At 37.1% G+C, this 24,622-nt stretch overlaps 1 protein-coding gene across 1 annotated transcript; it reads right to left on the reverse strand.

Annotated features, from left to right (window-relative positions):
• Positions 1–504: 504 nt before the first annotated feature.
• DAW1 (dynein assembly factor with WD repeats 1) lies at positions 505–21,574 on the reverse strand (the record flags this gene model as incomplete). The annotated part of the gene is made up of 13 exons (XM_082767701.1): positions 505–708; positions 1,386–1,548; positions 3,075–3,151; positions 4,396–4,510; positions 6,069–6,171; positions 9,130–9,236; positions 10,010–10,117; positions 12,773–12,872; positions 14,739–14,861; positions 15,512–15,570; positions 19,241–19,385; positions 20,386–20,458; positions 21,535–21,574. 13 exons carry the CDS (start codon positions 21,572–21,574, stop codon positions 674–676), a joined length of 1,248 nt encoding a protein of 415 aa, XP_082623827.1. The 3' UTR covers positions 505–673.
• Positions 21,575–24,622: the final 3,048 nt, after the last annotated feature.

Genomic DNA, 24,622 nt, shown 5'->3' on the forward strand with positions numbered 1-24,622 from the left:
ATTACAAATAACAAAACTAATGTTTTAACTCATTACTTTATTATTACACAAAAAAATACAAAATTACTCAAAGCAGGTGCATAACAACACACCTTTCACTCTTGAGAGTATACTAATGCTGTATTTTTTGTTTTTATTTATTTATTTTTATTAGGAGAGCTACAAGAAAACAAAGACACAAAGAAACGGGGGCGTCCCAGGTTCATTCATGCTAATCATGATTTCTCTCAGGTAACAGAGATGACAGAGCCAGACTCTTTTCAGTAGTATTGAGTGAGGAGGCAACAAGCACAAATTGAAATACAAAAAAGCATTCCACTTCAGCGTGAGGGTGATCAAACACTGGAGCAGACTGCCTAGAAAAACTGTGGAGTCTCCATCCTTGGAGATATTCATAACCCACTTGACTGGGCCCTGGGCAGCCTGCTGAGCTGACATGCTCTGAGCAGGGATATTGTACTAGACAATCTCCAGAGGTCACTTCTGCTACTCTGTGATTCTCCTTCTACTAGACATCAGTAAGTCTAACCTATCAAAATCTAGGTAACTTGGTTACTTCAGCAAAGCTGAAACAACAAATGGGTTAATAGAAAAAAGATCTGAAGACTGAGTTTATTGACTACAAAACTCATGATGCAGGCACATTCCATACTGGATCTTTCCTTGTCTTCAGTCAGTGCCATATTCTACAGGTGTTATCCTTGCTCCCTAGTAATAAACACACATTGTGAGGGAAAGTTTAGGACAACATACTCATTTTTGTTAACTATATCAACAGACTGCTTTGAAAGCAGAGAAGACAGAAAGATAACGTTTTTTCTTTCCGCAACCAGCAAAAGACAGCAGGACCTGCAGCAGTATCTTTCACTGAGATCATCCTGCACCCCCATATTTTGGTAGTTCAATACAAAGGTCAAAGCAATCACAAATACTCTTTACATGTTTTCCCACTCCTGGGATTTTTTGGCTGAAATGAAAGAAACCTGAACAAAGTGCTGCATCAAGTACCCAATAGGTATGCTCCCATTCAAAAAGCTTTGCATTTTTCTCACCCAGAACTTCCTCACTGCAATGCATTACAAGAGCATGGCTTCCTCGCTGGCCTGGGGCCAGTACATGCCCATAGGACAGACAGTAAGGTACGTTCATGTCTCTACACAAATTTCTTCATGGCCATAGTTATATATTAAACATTTACATATTTAATATATACTAAAAATATTTAAAGGTTATAGCTTTTCTGTATTTTAAGTCACTGCTAAGTTATTTTTGGCGTGTCACGGCAGGGCTCTTTTCAGACTCCTTAATTTTTTAGCATAACAAGATTTAAAATGTATTACAAAAACAGACAAAAAAAAAAAGATAATTTGGAATATGTTAGTTACCTGTAATGATTATATCGCCTTTGTAATTGAAAGCACAGGAGAATATCTCATCACTGTGACCCTCTAATATCTGAAGGCAGTGTCCAGTAGCAGCATCCCAGAGTCGAGCTGTTTTATCGGAGCTGGCTGTTAGTATACGATTGCCTTTAGGGTTGAAACATATCTTTTAAAAAGATAGAAAAGAATTATATTACTTAACATATTACTTTGTCTAGAAAAGGAAGCATATCTAGAAATTAAAAGATGAAAACAGAGGCCAGCAACTCCTGCATTCTTTTTTTTATTTTTTTCCCACTAAAATTAAGGAAAGTATTCCACTAGCATCATCCTGGCAAACTTCTGTGGCTGGAAATTTTGTGCATGTACCAAGGTCCATAGACAATGACCACACTGGGATCAAGACTTTAGAATATTATCTGCCAAGATCACAATTGCTCTACAATGGTAACAACTTTATTTAAACATTATAATTATTCCAAAGTAGCAGATACACATATTTTATAGAGTTCTACTTTAAATACCATATGTCTGTATAATATCCAAACTCCCACTGAATGTAACTTATTATGCAGTATGTTTTCATATTTTGTTAAACATTCATTCCCTAAATTGCATGCATTTCCACATAATCAGATTTTTTTAAGCACTAACCAGACACTACCTGGTTTATCCTGTAATGCAATTTTATTTAATTTCTGAGGGCAAAATGCCCATTCTCCAGAAATCAGATTCTAAGTAATAACCTTCCCAAGTGATCACAGCTACACAGAACATCTGCAGAAATAGATTGACTTCTCAGAATGCTCCCAGATCAGCGGATTCTCACTTCCAGCAGAGAAATCATGCGAGAACTGTGGACCCTGATGAGTACTGTCCCTAACCCTCCCACATCAGCAAGTATTCAGACTACATTCCTCAGTGTACCTACACTGAGTGTCAAATATTGTACTGCGCATATTAAGTGAGGAAGGACTAGCACTGCTGAACTTAATATTCTCAGTAGAGTGATTATACTAGCCAAATCAACACAATCAAAGCATGTGTGTTTTGTTCATAAAGAACCATCCTAGTTTCAAAATATGAACAATTCAATTACAAAATGCATCCAAAAAAAGCAACACAAGTATATCCCACTAGCATGGAAGCTAATGAAAATTACCTATTTGAAAATGAAAATTGAAAACTTGCAAGCATTAAATAACAAAGTTTTTAAAATATGCAAAATTTTGGAAGTAACTAAATGCATTTGACATTGAACTTTTGCATTCAAAATTGAGCTTGAGAAGATTTTCAGTGAAGCACATGAGTAAACTTCTCAAAACCAAGTGATTTTTAAAATGGGCTTTGAGCTTCCAAGTACCTTAAGCACTTTTGAAAATTAGACCTTTTATGTATTTTCCCACAGAAATGTTCTTTCTCTTCCATTTCATAAATCAGGTGTGCATAGAAATGAAAAAGAGTGAAGAGCAGGAGGTCCAACAGAAGCAAGGAGTACGGGTGATGGCAGAAGTCTCAGCAGGCAGTGGTCTTAACATTTCACCAAAATACTAAAAAACATGTGCTTATTCTTTAACAGTATTCCTGTGTCACGGAATAATTATGGCAGATAATAATTATATATAATAATTATGGCGGATTGAATGTCATACATTATTAAATAAGAAAAGGTGTAAATCACATACAACTTACTTTTGAAATCTCACATCCGTGCCCTTCTAGTTTTGCAATGCACTTTCTTGTTTCTGCATTATAGACTCTTCCTGATCCTGTTAATAGATTAGGAGCCATTTGCGATTCTTCTGTTTAAGTATGCTTTTCAATAAGAGCATCTTAATAAGGCCAGAAGGGCCTCATCCTCAAGTTTGATTTCTAATGATACAGGTTTTAACTCAGTTTCCCCCCAAGGATAAAGTACATTTAAAGGAGCTATGATCTGGCTTGGAAAGGTTGTCTTCTTAATGGTTTCTGCTGGTGAATACAGAAAACTATTTATTGTGATTCTTTGTCCTGGTTTCAGTTAGAACAGAGTTAATTTTCTTCCTAGTAGCTGGTGGAATGCTGTGTTTTGGCTTAGGATGAGAAGAGTGCTGATAACACCCCGATGTTTTAATTGTTGCAGAGCAGTGCTTATACCAAGCCAAGGACATCTCAGCCTTTCGCTCTGTCCTGCCAACAGGCAGGCTGGGGGGTGCAGTAAGAGCTGGGAGGGGACAGACCCAGGACAGGTGACCCAAACTAGCCAAAGGGGTATTCCATACCATCTGACGTCATGCTAAAGAATATATAGGGGTGGCTAGCCGGGGGGAGGGGGCCGGACTGCTCGGGGTTAGGCTGGGCATCGGTCAGCGGGTGGTGAGCAATTGCATTGTGCATCACTTGTTTGTACATATTATTAGTAGTAGTACTATTATCATCATTGTATTATTATTGTTATGATTATTTTCCTGTCTTATTAAACTGTCTTTATCTCAACTCACGGGCTTCACTTTCCATTTCTCTCCCCCGTCCCAGAGAGGGAGGGGGGAGGATGAGCGAACGGCTGCGTGGTGTTTAGCTGCCGGCCAGGTTAAACCATGACATTCTTAAAAAATAATAATAAGAATGCAAAATTGCTGCATACCAATAACAAACAAATTTGCTTATTTCACCAACTCTTCATTGTGTATTATCCTGCTGTGCTTAAATCTGTGCTACCCAAAGCAAAATTCATTCAAAAGCCACTTATCTAAATATTTAAAATACATTTCCAGCCACAAACAAGTTATATTATAACAGGCTTGATGTTAAAGGTGAATAAAATATGAAAAATACTAAAATTTTAATTGGGGAAAAGATCCAAAGTTTAATGCAAAACTTTCTATAATGCAACAAATATAGCTCAATCTATAGTTTCAACTAATAATACTCCATTTTGATCAAGCTGAGTTCGGAACAGAAACAAAGGAAATGGACGAAGATGCTTTTATGCAAATATTGGAATCTTTACAGTAGTCCAAGTCACTTCACTTACCATCAGCAGAGGCTGTTGCGATACGCTGGCCAGCATAATCAAAGCAGACATCCAGTATCTCATCACTGTGACCTGTTAAAGTTGCTATATGTGCCCCAGTCATAGCATTCCACAGCTGCATAGGTAAACAAAGGTATTTTTTGGCTTATTTTGGTGAATTTACTTGAAAGGTAACTAGTTGATCAATGAAGTGACATGTATAGGTCTTTTCTGATGCCTGAATGAATGTGTTAACATGAAACCTGGGTATCAATCAATAGAATCACTGCATTTTCAGCCTAATGAAGTACTACATATTTTGTATTTCAGCATCTTGATTAAATGAAACTTACAATACACATCATTATTTAACTGAACTTCATTGAAATGAACAAGCTCATATAAGAAGCTCATGGGCTTTGCATTTACTTACAAATTTGTTAATGAATAATGTGTATTAGTTTAAATTAATGCTCTCACGTTTACAAAAGACATAGTTTTACATATCAAGGAGCTGACAAGAAAGCTTCCATAAGAGCTAAACAGAACAGAATTCCAAAAATACAGTAAACACGATACAAGAGACAGAATTCAGGAGAAGAACCAGTATCTGTCTAAATTGTTACAATCTGCTTATGCTGCCTAAAATGAAGGAAGAGCGGGGTTTGGTTTGCTGGTGGTTTTTATTTTGTTTGTTTTGTTTGTTTGTTTGGTTTGGTTTGTTTGTTTTTGTTTTGTTTTTTAAATATAGGCATTTTGAATTCCCAGGGGGGGGAGGTGTCTGCAACACAAAAAAATATTCATAAGAGCTTATCCTCTGAAATATCTTTCGAGGTATTCAGCTATTACACAGGGCATGGTGGGCTTGGACCTTCAGAGTCAGACACTTAATTCCTCCATTCTGTGATTCTGCTTTGATTCTAATAAGCAAAATTCCACCTTTCTGGTAAAAACCTTTTGTATGATAAACTGTGAAGAGGTGGATTTGGGAAATAAAAAGCTGTAAAGCTTTGTCTGTTCCGTAGCGAGCAAAACAAGAATGCTATAAATGTGACTGCTTTTGTGTTTTTTTGTTTGTTTGTTTGTTTTTGTTTTGTTTTATTTGTTGTTGTTGTTGTTGTTTGATTTTTGTTTTTTTAAGTGTTGGCATACCAAATTTGCCAAACTGCTGAGCACCTCTATCTCAATTTTATTTCAGTTGTGTGTGCAGTATCAGTGCAGATGAAATAAGGCCAATTTCTCACCACTGAAATGTAATCCTTTTGCAGTTTAATGCTAACAATCACAGGCATTCATCAGAAGCAATCCAACTGAAAATCTGTCTCCTAGTGACCTGCCAAAAGTACATGTGATGCTTGTGACACAAGTATTAAGGGGAAAAAAGAAGAAAGAAAAAAAAAGAATTAGACTCCAGGACATGTAAAAATAGTCCTTTATTTTCCATACTAACAATATTAATTACTTTTAACAGCCCAGGTCTGCCTTTTAGTTCAGCTGTACTGGGTGACATTTTAAACCACACAGTTAACTAACTTATAGAAAAGTTTTTAAAATAGTCTACAGTGCTTTTCTGAATGAAAACAGGGATTCACGATATTCTATATAAAATCTGACAATTAATTGCTTGCTACATTATAATGAATATCAAGAGAGATTATGTACAGGAGTGTCCAGTGCATATTCAAGTTCCTTACCATGCACGTTTTGTCCATTGATCCAGTGACAATGAGAGAACAGTCCCAGTTGAACTGTGCACTGCTAATCTCTCCTCGGTGGCCTATTAAAGTATGTAACATCCTACCAAAAAAAAAAAAAAAGAGAATTTAGATTTTTAGTGTGTATATAACAATATAAATTAAAAGCAGCCTTATAAAACGGTATATTATATATATATAAAAAGGTGTCAAATCTTCACTACTTTACCCATCAAAGTAATTAAACAGAGAGGTACAGCTCATTTAGCATTCCAGCACTACATCAATTCCATTGTTTCTCTTTGAGACAAAGAGGCAGTGAAGAATAAAATGAAAGAGTCCTCCCTTCTGTTTCAAAAATATGTTAATGACTGTAATTCCAGTGAAATGTGATGACTTCAGTGTGAGACCGATTTCTTCTTTTCATCTAGATATAAATCGTATGCAGCAAGTTTTTCCACATTACTCTCCCATTATCCTACTTCAATGAGCTGTAAACAGTGTATTTTTAAAACTCCGTATCACCAGAATATTTAATCTAAATCTTTTCTAAAATCCACTGAATATCAAATGGAACTTAATCAGGTACTTAAAGTAAGCATGTACCCAAGTAACAAGCAAATGACAGCCAAATTGGAATATGATTTCTAATCCACATTAATCCTAAACTTGCTGCACAAGGACTGACAAATACTAGTTCCATTAAAATCTTCAATCAGCTTTAGCTGAATAAAGATGGGTACAATTAGCCATTATTGCTTACTATGAATTAATGGCCTATAAAGCAATGAACCCTAAAAAAGATTAATTGATATACATATTAAAGGATAAGTAAATTAGGATATTATCACAATGCTAATATTACGGAATCATTAATAGAAAACAGCTTTAACTAATGGATAAACTAATGACTAGAAAAACAACTAAATGAGTTTAAGTAACTGAAATGTTTTTATTTGTCACATAAGATTTGTAAGGGTAAATAAATTAATATATATGCTAAATGAACAGATCACAAAGCAAGTCTCCTGAGCAATTGAATTCTTTGTTTATGATAATAAAAACTTGATGCTACTCATGTTGTTTTATAGAATGACTACTTTTCCTTTCTAACAATGTGAGGCCTGCATTGTTGCAATGGTGCAGAGCTTTTTACAGTAAAAACAAAAATTAACAAACAGAAAAGTTATCTTTGTTATTTTTTGAACGTATTATTTGGCCATCAAGAATGTTATTATTCTAATACCTAATACCCAAAAAATCTAATCATGAAGGAGGTTGATAAAGCTTTGATTCCCATATTTTGAAAAGACAGCCCAGGCTTCAGGCCTCAGTGTAAATCTCTGGTGATTAAGCAGAATAAATATGAACATGTGGAACACATCTCACAGAAACCATGAGCTATCAGATACACAATCAGGAAGAACCAAGAAAACAGGCTGGTGAAATGCCATATAAAATTTTCAATTTAAATGAAAAACTTGAGTCTTCTTGAGGTTTCTTTCTTGTCTACTATGTCTGCTTCTCTCAAGAAATTTCTGGGTATCTACCCTGAAAAGAACTGAGGAATACAGGTACTCTATCAGAGTCAGCCAACATATTCAAAAACTAAATTAATGTATTCCATATAATCCATATTTCAAAAAAACTTCAACTATACCCACATTTGGAAAGCAGTGTTTCTCTGAGATTTCATGTGGTGAAGGAAGGGCACACAACCTCATATACAAGCTTTTTGCAAATCTACCTGACATTGTGTGCAGACAAGCATGATTTGCTCACAAGTCTTTCTAACCACACCTCTTCTTTATTACTAAAGGCATCCATGCCCCACTGACATTTAGAAGGCTGAATGCTGGCCCTGGCACTGTATTGCCCACTTGCTAATTACCAGAATTACCAGTGTTTAAAGAATTTCTTCCTTCATATTCCACTTCCTGCTATTGCCATGATGTGAAGCCCACGCCCATTTTGTAGAAAAAAGAATGCAACGATAAATCCCAAGACTTTGACTTCAGTGTGGCCTTAGACAAGAAGCTGGAAGAAGCTGTTTTCAAACAAAAATACTTGCAAGAACACCAGGCTGAATTAAGTTGAAACCAAACATCCTATTTGCTGAATGAGTGACTCCAAGGTGCTACCAAACATTAAACTGCTGAAGTTGAGTAAGCTCAAAGTTTACAGAATCAAGCCTTTAATGTACACAGTAATGTGTGTACATTACTTTTTAAAATCATGATAACTCTTATTTTGAAGCTATACAACATTGTTTTTTACTCCAAAATATCATTATGCTCCCATTCTCCTTTTATTTATTAATTTCAGTGATATTTTTCTTGCTCTTGCAAAAAAAAAAAAAAAAAAAATCACCTCTGAAGACACCGTATCTTTATCTTCATAAATTACTCTGTCAGTAATCAGAGCAATCATTTTATTATCCTACTTGTACTGAGTTTCCAGTTGAAAAAAACAAGAGGATTTTTCAGGATAATACAAGATCATACTTAGCTATTACGTTATTATTTGGTGGCATAATAAAGACATTTTGTTCTCTACAGTCAGAGGGACCAAATTTTCTCCTCTTCATAAATATACATTAACATAAAGTAGTGTGAGGAGGAAAATGGACACTGTGTTTTTTTTAAAGTCAATGTGACCATACTAATTTTCTATGAAATAACAGTCTTTATTTTACTTGAACAGTCAGTTCCATCTAGAAATTCTAGACACCTTCAAAACCACAAGTTTCCATGCTGATAAAATATTTTCCTGTTTGGAGCATTCTCCAGTAACAAGTGTAGGATATAACCATTCTGTCTGCCTCCTCCAATCCCATGAATAAATGGGAATTTAGAACAAAAACCTAAACCCGTTGCATACAAAAGCATTTGGTGAGTGGCACTTCTTTTTAGAAGAATAAAACTAGATAAGAGATGAATAGATGAAAGAATACAGAATCTAAAAGAAAAAAAAAAAAGTCTGTAATTTGTAGCTCAACATTGTCTCTTTCATTTGTCATTAAATATGTAATGCAAAATGATATTTATTAGTACTTTAGTACCTGCCAGTGACAACTTCCCACACTGCTACTGTATTGTCAAAGGAGCCAGTGATAATCCTATCTCCGGTGGTGTTAAAAGACAATGTAATAATTTCTGCGGAATGCCCCTGAGAAAATTTTAAAAAAGGACTGTGAGAATGCAAATAGGACTTTTCCATTACCTTAGTTCAATATGTAGCTTTTTCAGCAGCATAATCTGTCTACAACAATTTAGTATCTTATTTACTGCCTTGTCCAATATATCACAAGTTTAACAAAAAGACCTCCTGGACTGTAGAACAGTCGATATCCCAACAACTGCAAAAAATCAGGCACATCACTTAAGCAGTGAGTACATTGAGCCAGTGATAGATAATGAATCAGATATGTGACTGGTATTTTTCCATATTTGATTTTAGCAGAATCACATTTGTTCACCAATGCATACCAAAATCAGATGATTCATTTATCCCAGCAAACCATGTAGAGCAAAACAAAATCACAATCTAGAGGTAACTGGATGGCTTTCCTCCGCCAATATTTACATGAAGAAGATCCATGTAGATGACATTGATTTCTCAGAGTTACTTTAGGCAGAAGAGGTGATAAATTACAGTATTAACAACATGATTTAATGAGCAATGGAAGACATTCTAACCTGTAACAGTAACATCACTAAAATGAGAAAATCTGCCTTTTTATAAACAGGACTCCTTATAAAACATCATAATCTTATCCTTCTCTTCAAGCTTTCTTAATGTTTTGTAATTGCAGCCTCTGTGGGACCATCTAGTAACAGAAATTCTGTGCAAGTTTTAAAACTGTAGTATTAGTTATACTGTTAGTCAGAAAACAAGGAAAGGAAGGAACACCTTTAAAAACATAAAGAAAGAAAACATACTCTTAAAGTAACTACTTCTTCTCCTTTCTCTATATCCCATAACTTGGCAGTGGTATCCATGCTTCCAGTTGCCACCAATGTGCTTTGAAGATTAAATGATAAACATACCTGTAGCAAGAAACATTGGAGAGAAAAACGTGGGAAAGATTAGTTGCATACCCTTTCTCAAAACAAAGAAAGAGGCTCACAATATTTCTAAACAAGACAACAGTCTAATTTAATAGTTTATGACTTACAGAAAAATTATAAGGCTGACAGTTCATTAGGAGAGCAACAAATCCTTGTCCCATAGCTCCTGATGACTACTCAAATCTAGAAGACTAATTGGCTGCTTTACAATGACATCGTGTTAAAAAGACTTACTGGAACTTTCCCTGTATTGTTTTCTGAGCCTGGATTATAATTCACTATTTAGGTGCTTCATTTTGCATCACAGGGAGAAATCTAGTTCACACAGTTTTAAACAGAATTGAAGCAGTTTATTTATGTATTGACAGTGCATACATATCTGGCAGAGAGCTATATATTCAGCATCAATATATGTAAATAAACTACAGCATCAGAATCTTATGCAATCTTAACAGCAACAAATTTCTAAACACTCTTCTACAGCTCCAAGAAGTTTCAGTCACACCCAAACTGCCACACTCCCGCATGCTCACATGTCGCCTCTCCCAGGATGTGTGGGTTACAAACACACCACCTTCTACGAGTATGTGTTCCCCTACTTGGACCTTCCACAGGAGACACAAGTGCTCTAGCTGTAGGTAAATCTATGTCACTTCATGTAATCTGCTGATCCCCATGCCAGTGAGCAGGCATCCAAATTCACATACTCACACCTTATGGGGTGGGAAGGAAGCCTGCTTGTCAGCCATGCTGACAATCCACCAGCCAGATGTAGACTCCACCTGGTCTCTCAAAAAATAAGGCTACACTGTCTGATCTACTCAGAGATCGTGATGGTCAGGGTGACTTCTGACCATGTCAGAGCAGCTTTTCCCAACTGCTGCTTCCAGTCTAATGTTTCCCCAACCTTGTTATAAGTCATCTTGTTTCTCATATACTTCATTTCAGGGTCTTCCACTTCTTTATTTCAAAACTATCTTTGAAATTCCCCTGCTACTGTACAAGTTGGCTGAGAGTGCTCCCATCTAGCACCTGGGGGCTGATGGTAGCCTTCCTCTTTAACAAGATCAGTCTGGGGCAAAAGCATTCCAGTTTTGCGTACACACACACTGTAAACTCGCACATTTAACAGGTGTTTAGCTTAGGGATATGGTTTAGTGGAGGGCTGTTAGCGTTAGGTTGGAGGTTGGACTCGATGACCTTGAGGTCTCTTCCAACCTAGGAAATTCTGTGATTCTGTGATTCTGTGATTCTGTGTCACTATCTAGGCCATTTGCCATAGGTGCCCCCACAACATCATATTTACTTATGAAAGAGCAAGAACAAAAGTTCAACAACTTCCATAATTCATTTTTTCACATTAAAAAAAAAAAAGCATTCTCTGTAATTATTCAGTACGACTGTTCTGCTAACAAGGAGCTAGAGGTGCCATATAAAAAGGAAAACAGTAGCTAAAGCCACTCATGCACTTCCATTCTGTCCATTTGTCTTTTTCTTTTTTAATACTGAATAGCCAAGGACATGCCCCTGCCAGGGGCATCCACAACAACAGCCTTCTTTTAGAAACAAGTCTCATTCAGAGAAACAGAATTTTCTGCTGGCTACAATCTTCTACTAATTATTTGCGAGCACACCTCATAACACTTTGGGTAGTAAACTCATTACACATCAGATTAAACCCCTACAGAAGTCAGAAATCGAAAGGGCCTTTAGCTAACCAATTTGTAGAAGCAAAATCACTACAAACTATCTCAATGAGCAATCATGTTCTTCATGGTAAGGGAGACCTGTCTCAGAAGTATACAGAGAATTAAAAACCTACTGAAACCAACACTGCCTTCCCCCATTGTAAAGCAGCATTTTCTCACACTACTTATGGGTCTTGCAACTGACAATATACATGCAGACCGTTTCCAGAAACAGTTTCCAGAAATGCTTATTGAATAATGATTCTATAGTTACTTTTATTCAGAAATATATTCTGCACTGAAACAGAGCGTTTTAGTGGGTTTGCCCTGATCTTTTAAATTGAAGTGCTGTGCATCAAGACATTTGCTGTTGCTAATAGAAGAACCAGAACAGAAATCAAAGATCTTTAAGCTTAAACTGTTTCGTTGTCATAAATCATTAACATTTCATCATCCCACATACTCTCAGTTAACATACTAAAATGCTATTTTATTTCAGAAATTGATTCTTCTGTGGCTCCAGTTGGTCCTGGGCATGAAGCAAGCAATGATGTTCTTGTGTATTTAGCTCTGCAAATGAGAGGTAATACAATGTATGTAGAAACATAACAGGACAATACATTAAAAAATCAAGGAATAATATGTGCAATAAATTGAAAATTCAGACTGTTGTGTTTTTCAAAAATGTTTAAACATTTAGCAAATAAAAATGTAGAAAAAAATAAAATAACCACTTCAACTGTATATAGTTTGTTCTATTTCATAAGAACTTTCAGAGTATCTTTTCTTTGTGCAGAGCAGGAAAACTCACAGGATCTGAATGTGTGAACAGATGTTGCGAAATGTCTGCCCCTTCCAGTGTCAGCTCCCAGAGACACGGAACCCAAAGCTATTTATAATGTTGCACGGAAACAGAAAGGAGTAAGAAACATTCATCAGCACTCACAATTTCTGCAGTATGTCCTCTGAAAGTATAGTAACATTTTCCTGTTTCTGTACTCCACAGTTTGCAGGTATTGTCAAATGATCCAGTGGCAATCTTGTCACTAAATGGAAAAACACTGTCATTTTTATTTGGAAGAAAAATCTTTGACTTCAAAGACAGTAGAACTCACAGAAACAATACCCAGTCTTCAAAGGATAAGAGCAGTATATTTCTTCAGATTCCCGCTTGCATGATGTTTTAGTTTAGCAATACATTCTATTAATTAAGTACTGACTGCTCCTGTGCAGATTTGCAAAGAAGAGAGTGGCAGCTGTGACCTTCTCTACCTCTGCTCCCGTGCACAGAACGAAGGGCACCTGCCATCACTTCAGCCAGCAGGCACTCCCTCTGCACAAGCTTGACACAAGACAGAGGTCAATGTATCTGGAGTTCCCTGCAGAAAGCTGCATGAAGGGGTTTCAGCTTTTGCATGCATTTTGGTGCATTCTGCTACACTACAAGATCCTAGAGCAGGATTTTACAAGCAGAAGTTATATTAATGGGAAAAATTAGCAGATAACTGATGAGGAACTTACATTAGGAATGAGGTTATCTGCTGTACTTCCAGAAGTATTTAAAAGCTATGTCATTTCATCTGAGAGAGCTTGTTTGTTTATAAACTGTTCCAGTCTGTTTTTTGTAAGCAGTTTCCGCAAATTTCAGTGAGTGAACTCTCTTCCCACTTAAGTCAATGGAAGAGTTGTGACTAACTGCAGTTAGAGCAAGATTGAAGTGAGGTACCCAGAAAACATAGCAAGGGAATGGATATTGAAACCTAAAAATTTGCGGAAAAAATGGTCTTTTTAAATTAAAGTTTTGAATTAAAATAGCACAAGGTTTCCATCGGGTTTTCACTCTCTATATATTGCTTCTCCACTCCTATATTACAGTCTAGTTATTGACCTCTGCACAGTTTTTTGTTAGATATTAGTTCACTTGAACTATATAAAACAATCTCATGAATTATTATTTTAAAGTAAAAAATAATATGAGAATATAAGACGTTGACATAGTGGTCTCTAAGCTGGAAAAAGTCTTTTCATTCAGAAGGAAATGATGATGCTCCAAATAGTATAAGAACAAGTCTTTAACATTTAATCCCTGATGTTAACTGTGTATTGCTTAACTGGTAAATAGGGCATCTGACAGTGAAAGCAGTAATGTGATTCAATATAAACACAGGAATTATTTTCTATCTTATTTTGCAGAGAAGCAAAATGACTTACTTATACAAAAGCTTCCTCAGGAAGCAAACAACAATGAAAAGTCAGTGCCTAACATAATTTTCTTCATCTAACAGGTGGCAATTCTGACCTAGGGCAAACAGTTATTGCAGAAAACAAAAGATGCACAGATGCATATTTGACATTCATACAGCGGCACCCTGTGGATTTTATAAAAATTACTCAACATCTCTGACATTTTTATATCATGTCTTAAATAGTAATGACTATGTAATACACATGTAACAAAAAGTGGAGAAATCCATTTTTGTTATGACAGAAATATTTCTCTTTAACTGCAGCAACAGAAACTGTATTAAATACATATCTCACATACAATTACATGGAGGCAGTAAGGAATGATTATAATCTGATGATGTAGATATTATCAGAAATAAATCTGTGTTACAATACATTAAACTGGCATGTACATAGATTTATCAAGACACTGCATACCTAATGAAATGTAAGCTTTGAATTTCTTAATATCATTTTAAAAATCAAAGCAGAAAAAACGCTTATATGTATGGCTTATACAAACAATACACAGTGCCATCCTGGTGATTAGCTACAGTAGAACTTTTCCAATTCAGAATTTGAACTCTTTGAGATAGTGTATTTTACTTCAAAACTCTAGTAACAGTGTTGTATTTGCAAAATAATGCAATTAGCAATTGTTATTTATTCAGCAAAAATATAATTACCCATAAGGGTTATTGAAAGCTATTGCAAAAACAACATTTCTGTGTCCCTCCAGTGTACGTAGCTCTTCTCCTGATGCAGTATCCCATACTTTGCAGGTTCTATCATAGCTTCCAGTGATAAAGCTAAAACAAAGAAAATAATTTCTGAATACTGTGAATATGTTACTGCTCCTGATACATCAGAAAATAAGTGACTTCCACAAATTTCAGTTAGCATTGTCTCAGACCCTAAATCTCTTCTTTCTAAAATATTGATTAATGACCATGGAAGATCCCTTTTTATTATTTATTTAGAGATACAAAACACTTGTTTCTAATCTTTATTGTATTTCAATTAAAATGCAAGCTGCTGCTTTCAAGACGTTAAAGAAAAACGATTTGGTATAGGCCCATAGTGAAATCAATCAACACAAAATTCCACAAGCACAAAAGTCCCAAATTAATTTATGTCAAAGACTCTTTCAGCTTTCAGTGGTGCTTGCTGTATTGCCATAAAGGCGCTTCTTTGTGAAATACGGTAATTGTCAACAAACTATCATCTTGAAAGAAGAAAATGACATTCACTGAATCTCACTCACTACTTCTTTGCATATCCCGTTGGTTCTCCTACAGAAGCCTAAAGTCTAATCCCTAGTCACGGCTAACATTGTTTATAAATAGCATGGCTGACTTTTTTTCAGAAAGATAAGAGCAGTGAATTTGATTTGCAATGTAAATTACAAATACAAGATTTCAATTAGGGATTATGTTTCTAGAATTTGAAAACAACTTACCGAGAACCAGATTTATTGAATGCTACATTAGTCAGTGGTAACATATGTGCCCTAAGGACCTGAAATAGAAGGGGGAAGAGAGAAGAAAACAGTTGACACGTGAAAAAAAAAATAACATATATATATATACACATGTATATATATATATTCAAAATATTCAATAGGTTAGTATTTTTCCTATGTGACATGATCTAGGTGTCCCTGCTCCAGCAGGGGGGTTGGACTAGATGATCTTTCAAGGTCCCTTCCGATCCCTAACATCTTGTGATTGTGCAATCTTCTCCTCCTGTCAGATTAGCAGTTACAGCCGTAATATATCAATCTCTAACTTAAAAAACAAACAACCAAAAAAGTCATGCCTCAGCAAGTTATTGCTGCAGACATTACAAAGCATTGATTTAAAATTCTTATTTCACTTGAATGAACTGTGTTTTCCCGTTTGCTTGTCCTCCGATTTCTCTGAGACCAGTGAGGTAACGTTAGCTGACAGGGCAAAAACAAATGAGTGAAGGCGGCATGCCTAGTGAGCTCCCTGATGAAGAAAATCCTAACCACTATTAAGCCTTAAATAGTGAAACATCAGATCCAGATGAATTGAGTATTCTGAATGTTTTATGTCATACGTGGGATGCTTTCAGCTAGTATATGATTTTGCTTTTAAAAACAGGAAGAACAAAAATAAGCTGCAGCTATATCCTATGAGGTCATGACAAAAAAGCATACAGAACAGTAACAAAGATATTTATCAAAACAAAATTCAATGAGGCGACTTCAGATTGGATTTCTGCCTGTGTTTAGATTCTGGAGGATACTGTTTTTCTAATGTTTCAAAGGCCCTTTAATCAGACAGTACATATGCTTAATGTAAATTACCTCATACCAATAATAACATATACTAAAGCCTATTAAACATATATAAAAATAGTTTCAGACACATAGGTAACCATAGTTTCAGACACTGGCCAATAAAAGTCAGTGTGCCAATATATAATCTGGCTACTGTATAATATTGTTTGCATTTGAACAACTTCCATCTACCACAAGCTGGACTCTCCTCTAAAGAATAACAATATAATGACCTGGGAAATCACAGCAACTGCTGAGAGTGAAGGGATGATAAAAATACAGCAGTGGTCCGCTGCTCTGTAGCATCACGAATGAAGATGGAATGACTTACGAGCGATGCCATTTAATCAGTGACATATTACCACGGCTTCAACTTTTTGTTCTCATCTCTAGCTTTCTCAGCTGCCTGTCTCAGAAAGGAAAATAACGGAAGCTCAGAGATCTTCGACTCAGAAGAGTATGAACTCATGGAAATGGAAGAGAAATAACAATGGTCAGGTAAGGGACAGAGAGAGAGAGAAACAGAAAATTTCTGTTCTCTAAAGAAAGTGAAACAAGTTGTCCTTTCAGCTGCAAGAATAGGAATGGGTAATCAAGATATGGAAATGACAAAAATACTTTGGTTCTGGTTTGCTGTTGTTTTTTGAAACACCCACTGTGTACAAATGTCTGCATATAAGTATGAAAAATTATGGAAATTAATGGAAATTTGATCCATGACATCTTTAGGGTTCCATGCAGGCAAATCCAAACAACAAATACATTTAACAGTTATGAACAAAAAGGGAGGAAAATTAGATGGTTTATGCTCAATTTCAGACCACAGAACTAACGCTATTCTTTCAATGCCTACTGCTGCAGTTGCTTCATCCACAGAACTCCAAACCTGCAAGAATTTCTTGTGCAAATGATATAATAATCAAATTGTAGGGCGATATTAAAAAACATACCTCCATTCTGCGAGATCTGTTACAGAAGCCCCTAGGATAATATCTGCAAATCAGTGCAGAGTGCCATTGCAATGCAGTAATTTAAAACCTGAGAACTCATTACAATGGCTCGCTTCCCTGCGGGGTGCCTAACACTGCACTGTCACCACAATTACTGGAAATAACCAAAGGATGGATTTATCTCACTGCCTATCTACTCACTTAAGATCATGCTCTTGAGCAATAGGAAAAAAATATTCATTTCCAAACAATGCAAGTACTGAACATTGTTAAAAAAAAATCATGCTCACACTCATATTTTATATTTTATTAGTATCTCAGAAAGTCAGATACCCGTTTCGTTTACATGCATTAAATGGAACTGAAAATTAAACCAAGTTTTTTTCCCCACACTTCTAACTACTCTTTTGTGAAAGAACTAAGCCATCATCAATTGGATTTGCCCTCCTCAAGTATTTCTGAACTGATCAAACACGGCACTATACCCACCAAATGACAGTTAGGTTATTTACACTGAAATCTGGACATACATTTGAGTATTTGTCAGTCTTGGTGAGGAACAAACAATTTTAAAAAATTGTGAAAAGCAAGTTATTATAACAGCTGAGAGCATACCTTAAATTTAAAAAGTCTTTGTTGTGTTTTAAGAAACTGTATTATAGAAAGCTCTGTTTTCAAGGTTAAATGTACAGATCTTTTGTATTATTCACTCAGATGTGCACTGTTGCTCAGAAGAATCCAAATTATATCTAACAACATTGCAAATTCTGTTTTTAACCAAACCAACCAACACAAAACTTCTCCCTTCTCTCTCTATGCTGAGGACAATGATCAATACCGTACTACTGACCAGCAATTTTTAACAGCTACACAACGCCATCTGCTGACACAATGAAGACAGAACACTTAGTTATTTCAGATTGCAACATGCCATCTCTTGGAAGCAATTTCGTTTTTCTTTGCCTAATTAAATACAGTTAAGTCTGTTGTCTTCTGATAGACTGAATCCTGGATTTCAAGTCCCAAAAGGTCTCTCTAGTCGTTGCTCTTAAAAAACTGTATTATTTCAAATACATTTACAAAGTGCTGTCTGTAAACTGAAGATCAAACCATCCATATTCGCATATTGATGTGAATATTTATGTATTAATATTTACAACTTAAAAGAAGACAAATTAATTTAGAAAAAAAAAAAAGCACAGTATAAACACAGAAACTATGACTCCGTTACTCAAAGAAAAGAAGTGTGGGTACATGCCCATACACTACATTTTTCATCAGCTTTCCAAGGAAAAAAGAATGAAGAAACTTTTTATTATCATTATTCCATTTATTATTCCAGTCTTATTTACAAAATTCACTATGGAAGGCTTATATGAACCCTAACCTTGAAAACTGCTCTTTATCCAGTTCATTGGCTTATGTCCTGGCTGGCAGAAAGTAATTACAACTAGTATTACTTTATGTACCCAAATATCTAAATCAAACTTAAGTTCCACAAAACGAAGAACAAGAAGACAATGGTATAAAAATATTCAGGGCCTTTCCCAGCAGCTAATTATTTAGGTTCTATTTGTAGTTTTTGTTTAAACTTAACTATGGGTGTTGCTTGTCCACAGAGTTACTTGAATAATAAGGTAGTTATTTGTTTCCATCCAAAACACACCCTTGTACATATGCCTGTGTAAATAGAGTTTAGGAACAGTTATACCTCTGGCCTTTTGGGGGAATTCCTGACAGGCACAACCAGGCCATATTCAGTCTCTATAACAATGTGATCAAAAAGACACAAGACGTGATCAAAAAGACACAAGAAATTAGTAATGAAGTCCAAATGCTGCTCTCAAGTACAATACACAGCTCTAAAAACATAATCACAACATTCCAATGAAACCCCCCAAATCTCCAATATTATTTTAAAGATAACTCTGACCTTAAAAAGATAGAACTTGTGATCTTCTTGTTCCCGTAGCTTCTCCTGCAATCTTCGTACTAAATTTATGACATATTCCTTGCATGAAGCTGTGATGAGAGGTTCTCCTTTTTGAATTTCTTCTACTAAGGCTATGACATCTGTGCTAATTATGAGGAAAAAAAAAAACAGATTTCATCCTCTGGCAATAGTTATGATTATAAATGCAAGCATATTATTTACTTGCAGAGAAATGAAAGCAAGAAGTTAAATGCTATTCATTTATCTCATCCTGTAATGGCTTAAAAGAAATATGAATAAATCTTTCTTGGATTCTTCCTTCCCTCTTTAGTAAAGCAGTTCAGTCAGATTTAACTTGTTAGAATTTTAGCTTAGCAAGAGCTTTATCTTCTCAATGGGTTTCCACAGACGGTCAGACATGGAAGATGCGCATCCAAACTTGGTTTTGGCATAAGTATTTAAATTACAGTGGAGCTTCATGAATTGCCCATGAAGTAGCAACAACAAAAATTAGATGTGGAAAGCATTAAAATGATCTCTGTGTGTGTCTTCATAGATATATGTATGCTGCTGTAACACATAATTATGATAGCAATTACTAGAACATGGTCCGCAGTCCACTGGTACTCATAAAGAACCCAGGAAGTAGTTCACAACTAATCTGTAGAATCAGATCTTCTTTTTCTACAATCAGATAAACTGCTGAATCCTACCCATCCATGAGATAAACTGAGGACTGACAATATGCAGCACTGAAAGTGCAAACATACACTTATAACCAGTCCTACTGAGAAAGCCTAGCCTTCCCGCTAGCATGGAAATCATTGCAGTCTAAAAGGGATTTTCTATTTCAGTCCTCTAAACAGGAGCTACTAATATACCCATAAATTAGTATCCTCTCAGTGGTTATGCTCCTGTTAAGTAATGCAAGACAACTTTTATCTTTCACACAGTGACTTGTTATACCAAGAATACTGAGCTGGACAGTTTCAGGTAGGCAAAAATAAATAGTTTTTATATTTGGATCTTTCAGTGTGCATTTTAGTGAAAGAAACATCATTCACCTCAATTATGTTTAAAATAATCAGAATTGTATATAAGCACGCTATAAAACAGCAGATACTGTTGTTGCCTGAAATACTTACTCAGGACTAAGATCAAGTAGATCTATAGGTCTGGTCTTCGGCTCACCACCTTGTACATATTCCAGAATAATTCCTTTAAAAATATATGATAAACAGGTTATAATTCGATGTTAGGGATTTTATAATGCATACTGTTAATGCTTCTGCTTGTGTTGCCCTACTGACTTAGCAGACCTACTTCCAGCTACTGAGACAAGAAGGAGGTTAGGAATTCTCAGTTAGCAGAACAACTCTGCTATGTTTATATGATAACAAATACTAAATCTTATTACTTAAATATTTATGATCCATTTTCAATTCTGGAAAATAACAAGTTGTTGGTGTTTGCTTTTCCCCAACCACTTTTCACATGATTTCATCAGCTCTGTTTTCAAATAAACTGTACTGAAGATACTTGCTGCAGTTTGTATTTCCAAGAAGCCCAGAAAATTTGTTTTACAAAAACTGATACATTTATTTCACTGTTTGCAAAGGCAGTGACACACAGAAAACCAGAGCACACTTCCTATTTCCAGGTGTGCTCCGTCACCTCCACAAGATGTACTTTGAGCTAACGCATTAAAATGTTTAACCTCATTGCTCAGTATTCAGCTGCTCCTTGCTTTTCTGTGGGAATGGATAATTTGGATTAATTTTCACATCACTGTATGTAAGGAAAACATTTAATTGGACAGAAAGATCTGTTATCACACTCCCTGGGCTTGCCCTCTCCACCTTGTTCCACTCCGTGAAAGCAGTCACTCTCCTGAAGGAGCTAACGACGAGGCCAGCTCGCTGCCAATACCTCATCAAAGCACAGAGCTGCTCAGAGAAGCCACGCAACAACCACACGAAAAATAAGCAACACGGCAACTGTCCACTAAACAGGCCGTTACACCACACGTACGCTTTTTGGTGCTAATTGCCGCGACTTTTGAACTCCTAAACGCCGCGCGCCTCAGCAGAACGAGGTGATGCGCAAACACCTGCCTCGCCTACACGAGGTGCCATCACCAGCACCCCCTCCGCAGCACGCCGCTGGCGGACAGGAGCCCTACAGCAGCTGCCCTGTGCCCCACAGCGCCCCACACGAGCAAGGTGCACACGCGAGGAGGGCCGTGGTTACCGACAGCCCCCACCCAGCCGCCCCCAGGCCGCCAAGCCCCGCACCCGGCGGGTAGTAGCGCAGCAGCAGCCGCCTCAGCCCCATCGTGCGCCGCCAGCCCCGAGCCCCGAGCCCCGGCCCACTGCCACGGCAACGGCCAAACAGAGCCTGCGCGCATGCGCCGCCACCCGCAGTGGCGGCCGCCATCTCCCGGCCCCGCCGCCTGCGGGGCGGGCAAATGGTGGTGGTGGTGGTGGTGCTGCCCCGCCCGGAGTCCCTCACAGCGAGGGCTGTGCCGTGTCTGCAACAGGCGGGCAGCAGAGCGCTGGTTTCTTCCTTTCTCTGTTCTCCATCATCCAGGCTTTCAACCTGCATTTCAGCAGAACTAGCTGTTGTAACAGCAAGATGTCACCACAGTAGCAATAGTCACCTGGGAGCTCATCAATATAGAGTCAGGCTTGCTGTTTCCCAGGTGGACTGATTTGTTTCCCAGGTGGACTGATTTGTACCTCTCCCTATTAATTTTACCTGTAACAATGTGTTATGCATGGGCTTGGTATTTGAAGGCTTTTCTGCCATTCTTGCAGTCACCTCATGGTGCCCCACTGAGCACCACCAGCTGGAAGGGCTGGCCCAGGGCTTCACCCGTGCACTGCGGAAATCAAGGTGTCAGCCTGAAAGCCTGAGCTGGAGTGCGCTACAAGTGTAACCAACATGGAACCATTAGAAGATAATGTACCCAAGAGTTGATCTTTATGCAGAAATGGCTGTAGATCATCGACAGGGGGAAGCAGCCAACATCCTTTCATTTCATCAGTCTCCTCACAGCCCGTATCATTGGTGAGGGGTCACTAGAACAAGGTTCAGGTCACTGTCTAACAGTACGTGACTTCTGTGAAACACTCACAGGACTCCCTACAGCTTCACTTTGAAGACAGACCTTTGGTTCTGCAAAGCTAGGAAGTAAAATACAATGGCCAATTCCAGGTTGTCTGTGAGACATGACTGGGGTTTGGTTTGATCTTTTGTCTCGTTCATATGTGGAAGGTTGGTTATCTTGAGGCAGATAGGAAATATTTTCATTGAAAACAATTAATCTAAACAGCTTTACAACAGAACTGACTTATTTGGAATGACCCTGTTCAAAAACAACTTTTTGAACAACACCTAGTCTTGGCGTCCTCTAGTGTCTTAACAGTTTTTTGTATTTGTTTAGCGTAATATGTAACCACCTCAATTATTCTTTCTAGGCATAAATATTTTTCTGTTCTTTTAGCTTAAATGATGCTAACAATGAACATGCCATGGGCGCTGCTTCTACATTAACTCCTTCCTCTCTGTTCTTTGCAAACACTCATGCAGCCTCTCTGATGTCTTCAGTATTAGTTAACACCAACTAGAAGTGTTATGTGTGATTTGTTAGTTAAATTTGAAGGCTTGGTACTTCTATACAACATAAATGAGGAGTATCTGCTATTTTAATATATTTTCTACAATAAGCCTCTCTTCAGTCCTGTACTTCAGGATGGTATTTGCATCATTGGATCAATTACTGTGGTATTCTTGAGAAATATTTTTTTTTCAAGGTTTTGCGTACCATATACCAACAAGCTTGTTTTGTTTGTTTTTCATGAGGCATGGAAAGGACAAACGCAGCCCAGTCTGAACACGGAAGAGGGAAGTGGAGCAGCCACAGAGCTCTGTAACAACAGCTCCTTCCATGTTCTTGCCTTACTTTCTCCCTGTAAATCCCCATTCAAACACACATCTCACAGCTTGTCATCATCAGGAATAAGAGGTAATGGTGCTGATGACATTATCAGTCAAATCAGGCCTCGACTCTCATCCGCTTTCCTTGCTGGCATGATGGCATTGTTTACTCTATTCCTATATAAAAAATAGAAAAAAATAAAATGCTGACTATCTGAGAAGGTGGCGAAGAGCTATGCTATTCTGAGATGAAGTTTTTCCCAAAGTGCCACTGTGAATAGGCTTGCATGCAAAATAAATAGATAGTAACTAATGGTATGTGACAAAACAGAACTACAGCTCTGGTGCAGGTAGGATTATCCATGGAGACTTTTGGCAGCATAGGTAACAACTGTAGGGAAAGGAAGGACTTCAACACAGCTAATTGCTTAAGGGCTAGGCAAGCAATGATGCACAAAAGTAGGGCGCCTGAGCTGAAGTCCATACCACTAACCCTGCACTATTAAGCATAAATGCTAAGCTTTTTAGAGTTCATGAAAACAGGCAACTAGTGCGTAATTTTAGAAAGATTTTTTTTCGGCTGCTGGGGTAAAATTGTTTCCTGAGGTTTTTCAGCATCCAAAAGGTGCACGCAGCCTCTGAACAATGGAAGGCCAGCTTTGAAGACTCTATGCACACTGTAGAGAGTTCAAAAATATCTGCACTGGAAAGAAAAGAAATGCTGAGACATCCACACTCAGGATCTGCAGCAATGTAATCAGCTTTTATGTACAGAGATCAAAATTATTGATGTTATCAGCTTGGAAAGATAACATACATCAGTTGTGACCTGTGCATTTTTGCTTATGTCAGCAGTCTGCAGGAGTGGCTGAAAGTTAAGATACTATAAACTTCACTATCAGTCAGTATTCAAAAGCCTTTGAAAGGCTGCAGTATACATTTATGTAGAGTGCTGGAGACAACTGTGTTGGATAGTGTGAAGTAAAATTAATATGGTTACAACGAAGAGCTTCCTTTTGAGAACTGTGGGTTCTTTCTGCCAACGCAGATTCTCCAAATCTCTTTTCTTGACCCAAAGTACCATCCTAAGAAGAGTAAGAAAGCGTTTCTGACTCAAACACACTCTTTCTTGCAGAGAAGAGCGGGTTTTAGGCTTCCTGATTTGAAGTTGTATCATGACCCACTTGTTCTGAAGTAGGTCAGTCTGTGGTAAGCTGAACTAAATCAGAAAGGCCAGCCCAAGAGTTTGAGTTAAGGGAAAGATGTAGAAAGCCACTTCCTATTTCTGTTATGTCAGTAATGGGTGCAGTGAATTTTTACTAAGGGGAGTTTTTTATGCTGTCCTTTCTCATAATTGTAAGGTCTGGCAGATGCAGAAAGACTGTACTGTGATATTTCCTTGTTTCTGCTTGGTGAATTAAATGGGTTTGGCTAATTTTTTTC

This window comes from Aythya marila (assembly GCF_965140915.1).
Source record: "Aythya marila genome assembly, chromosome: 9".
NCBI classification, from domain to species: domain Eukaryota; kingdom Metazoa; phylum Chordata; class Aves; order Anseriformes; family Anatidae; genus Aythya; species Aythya marila.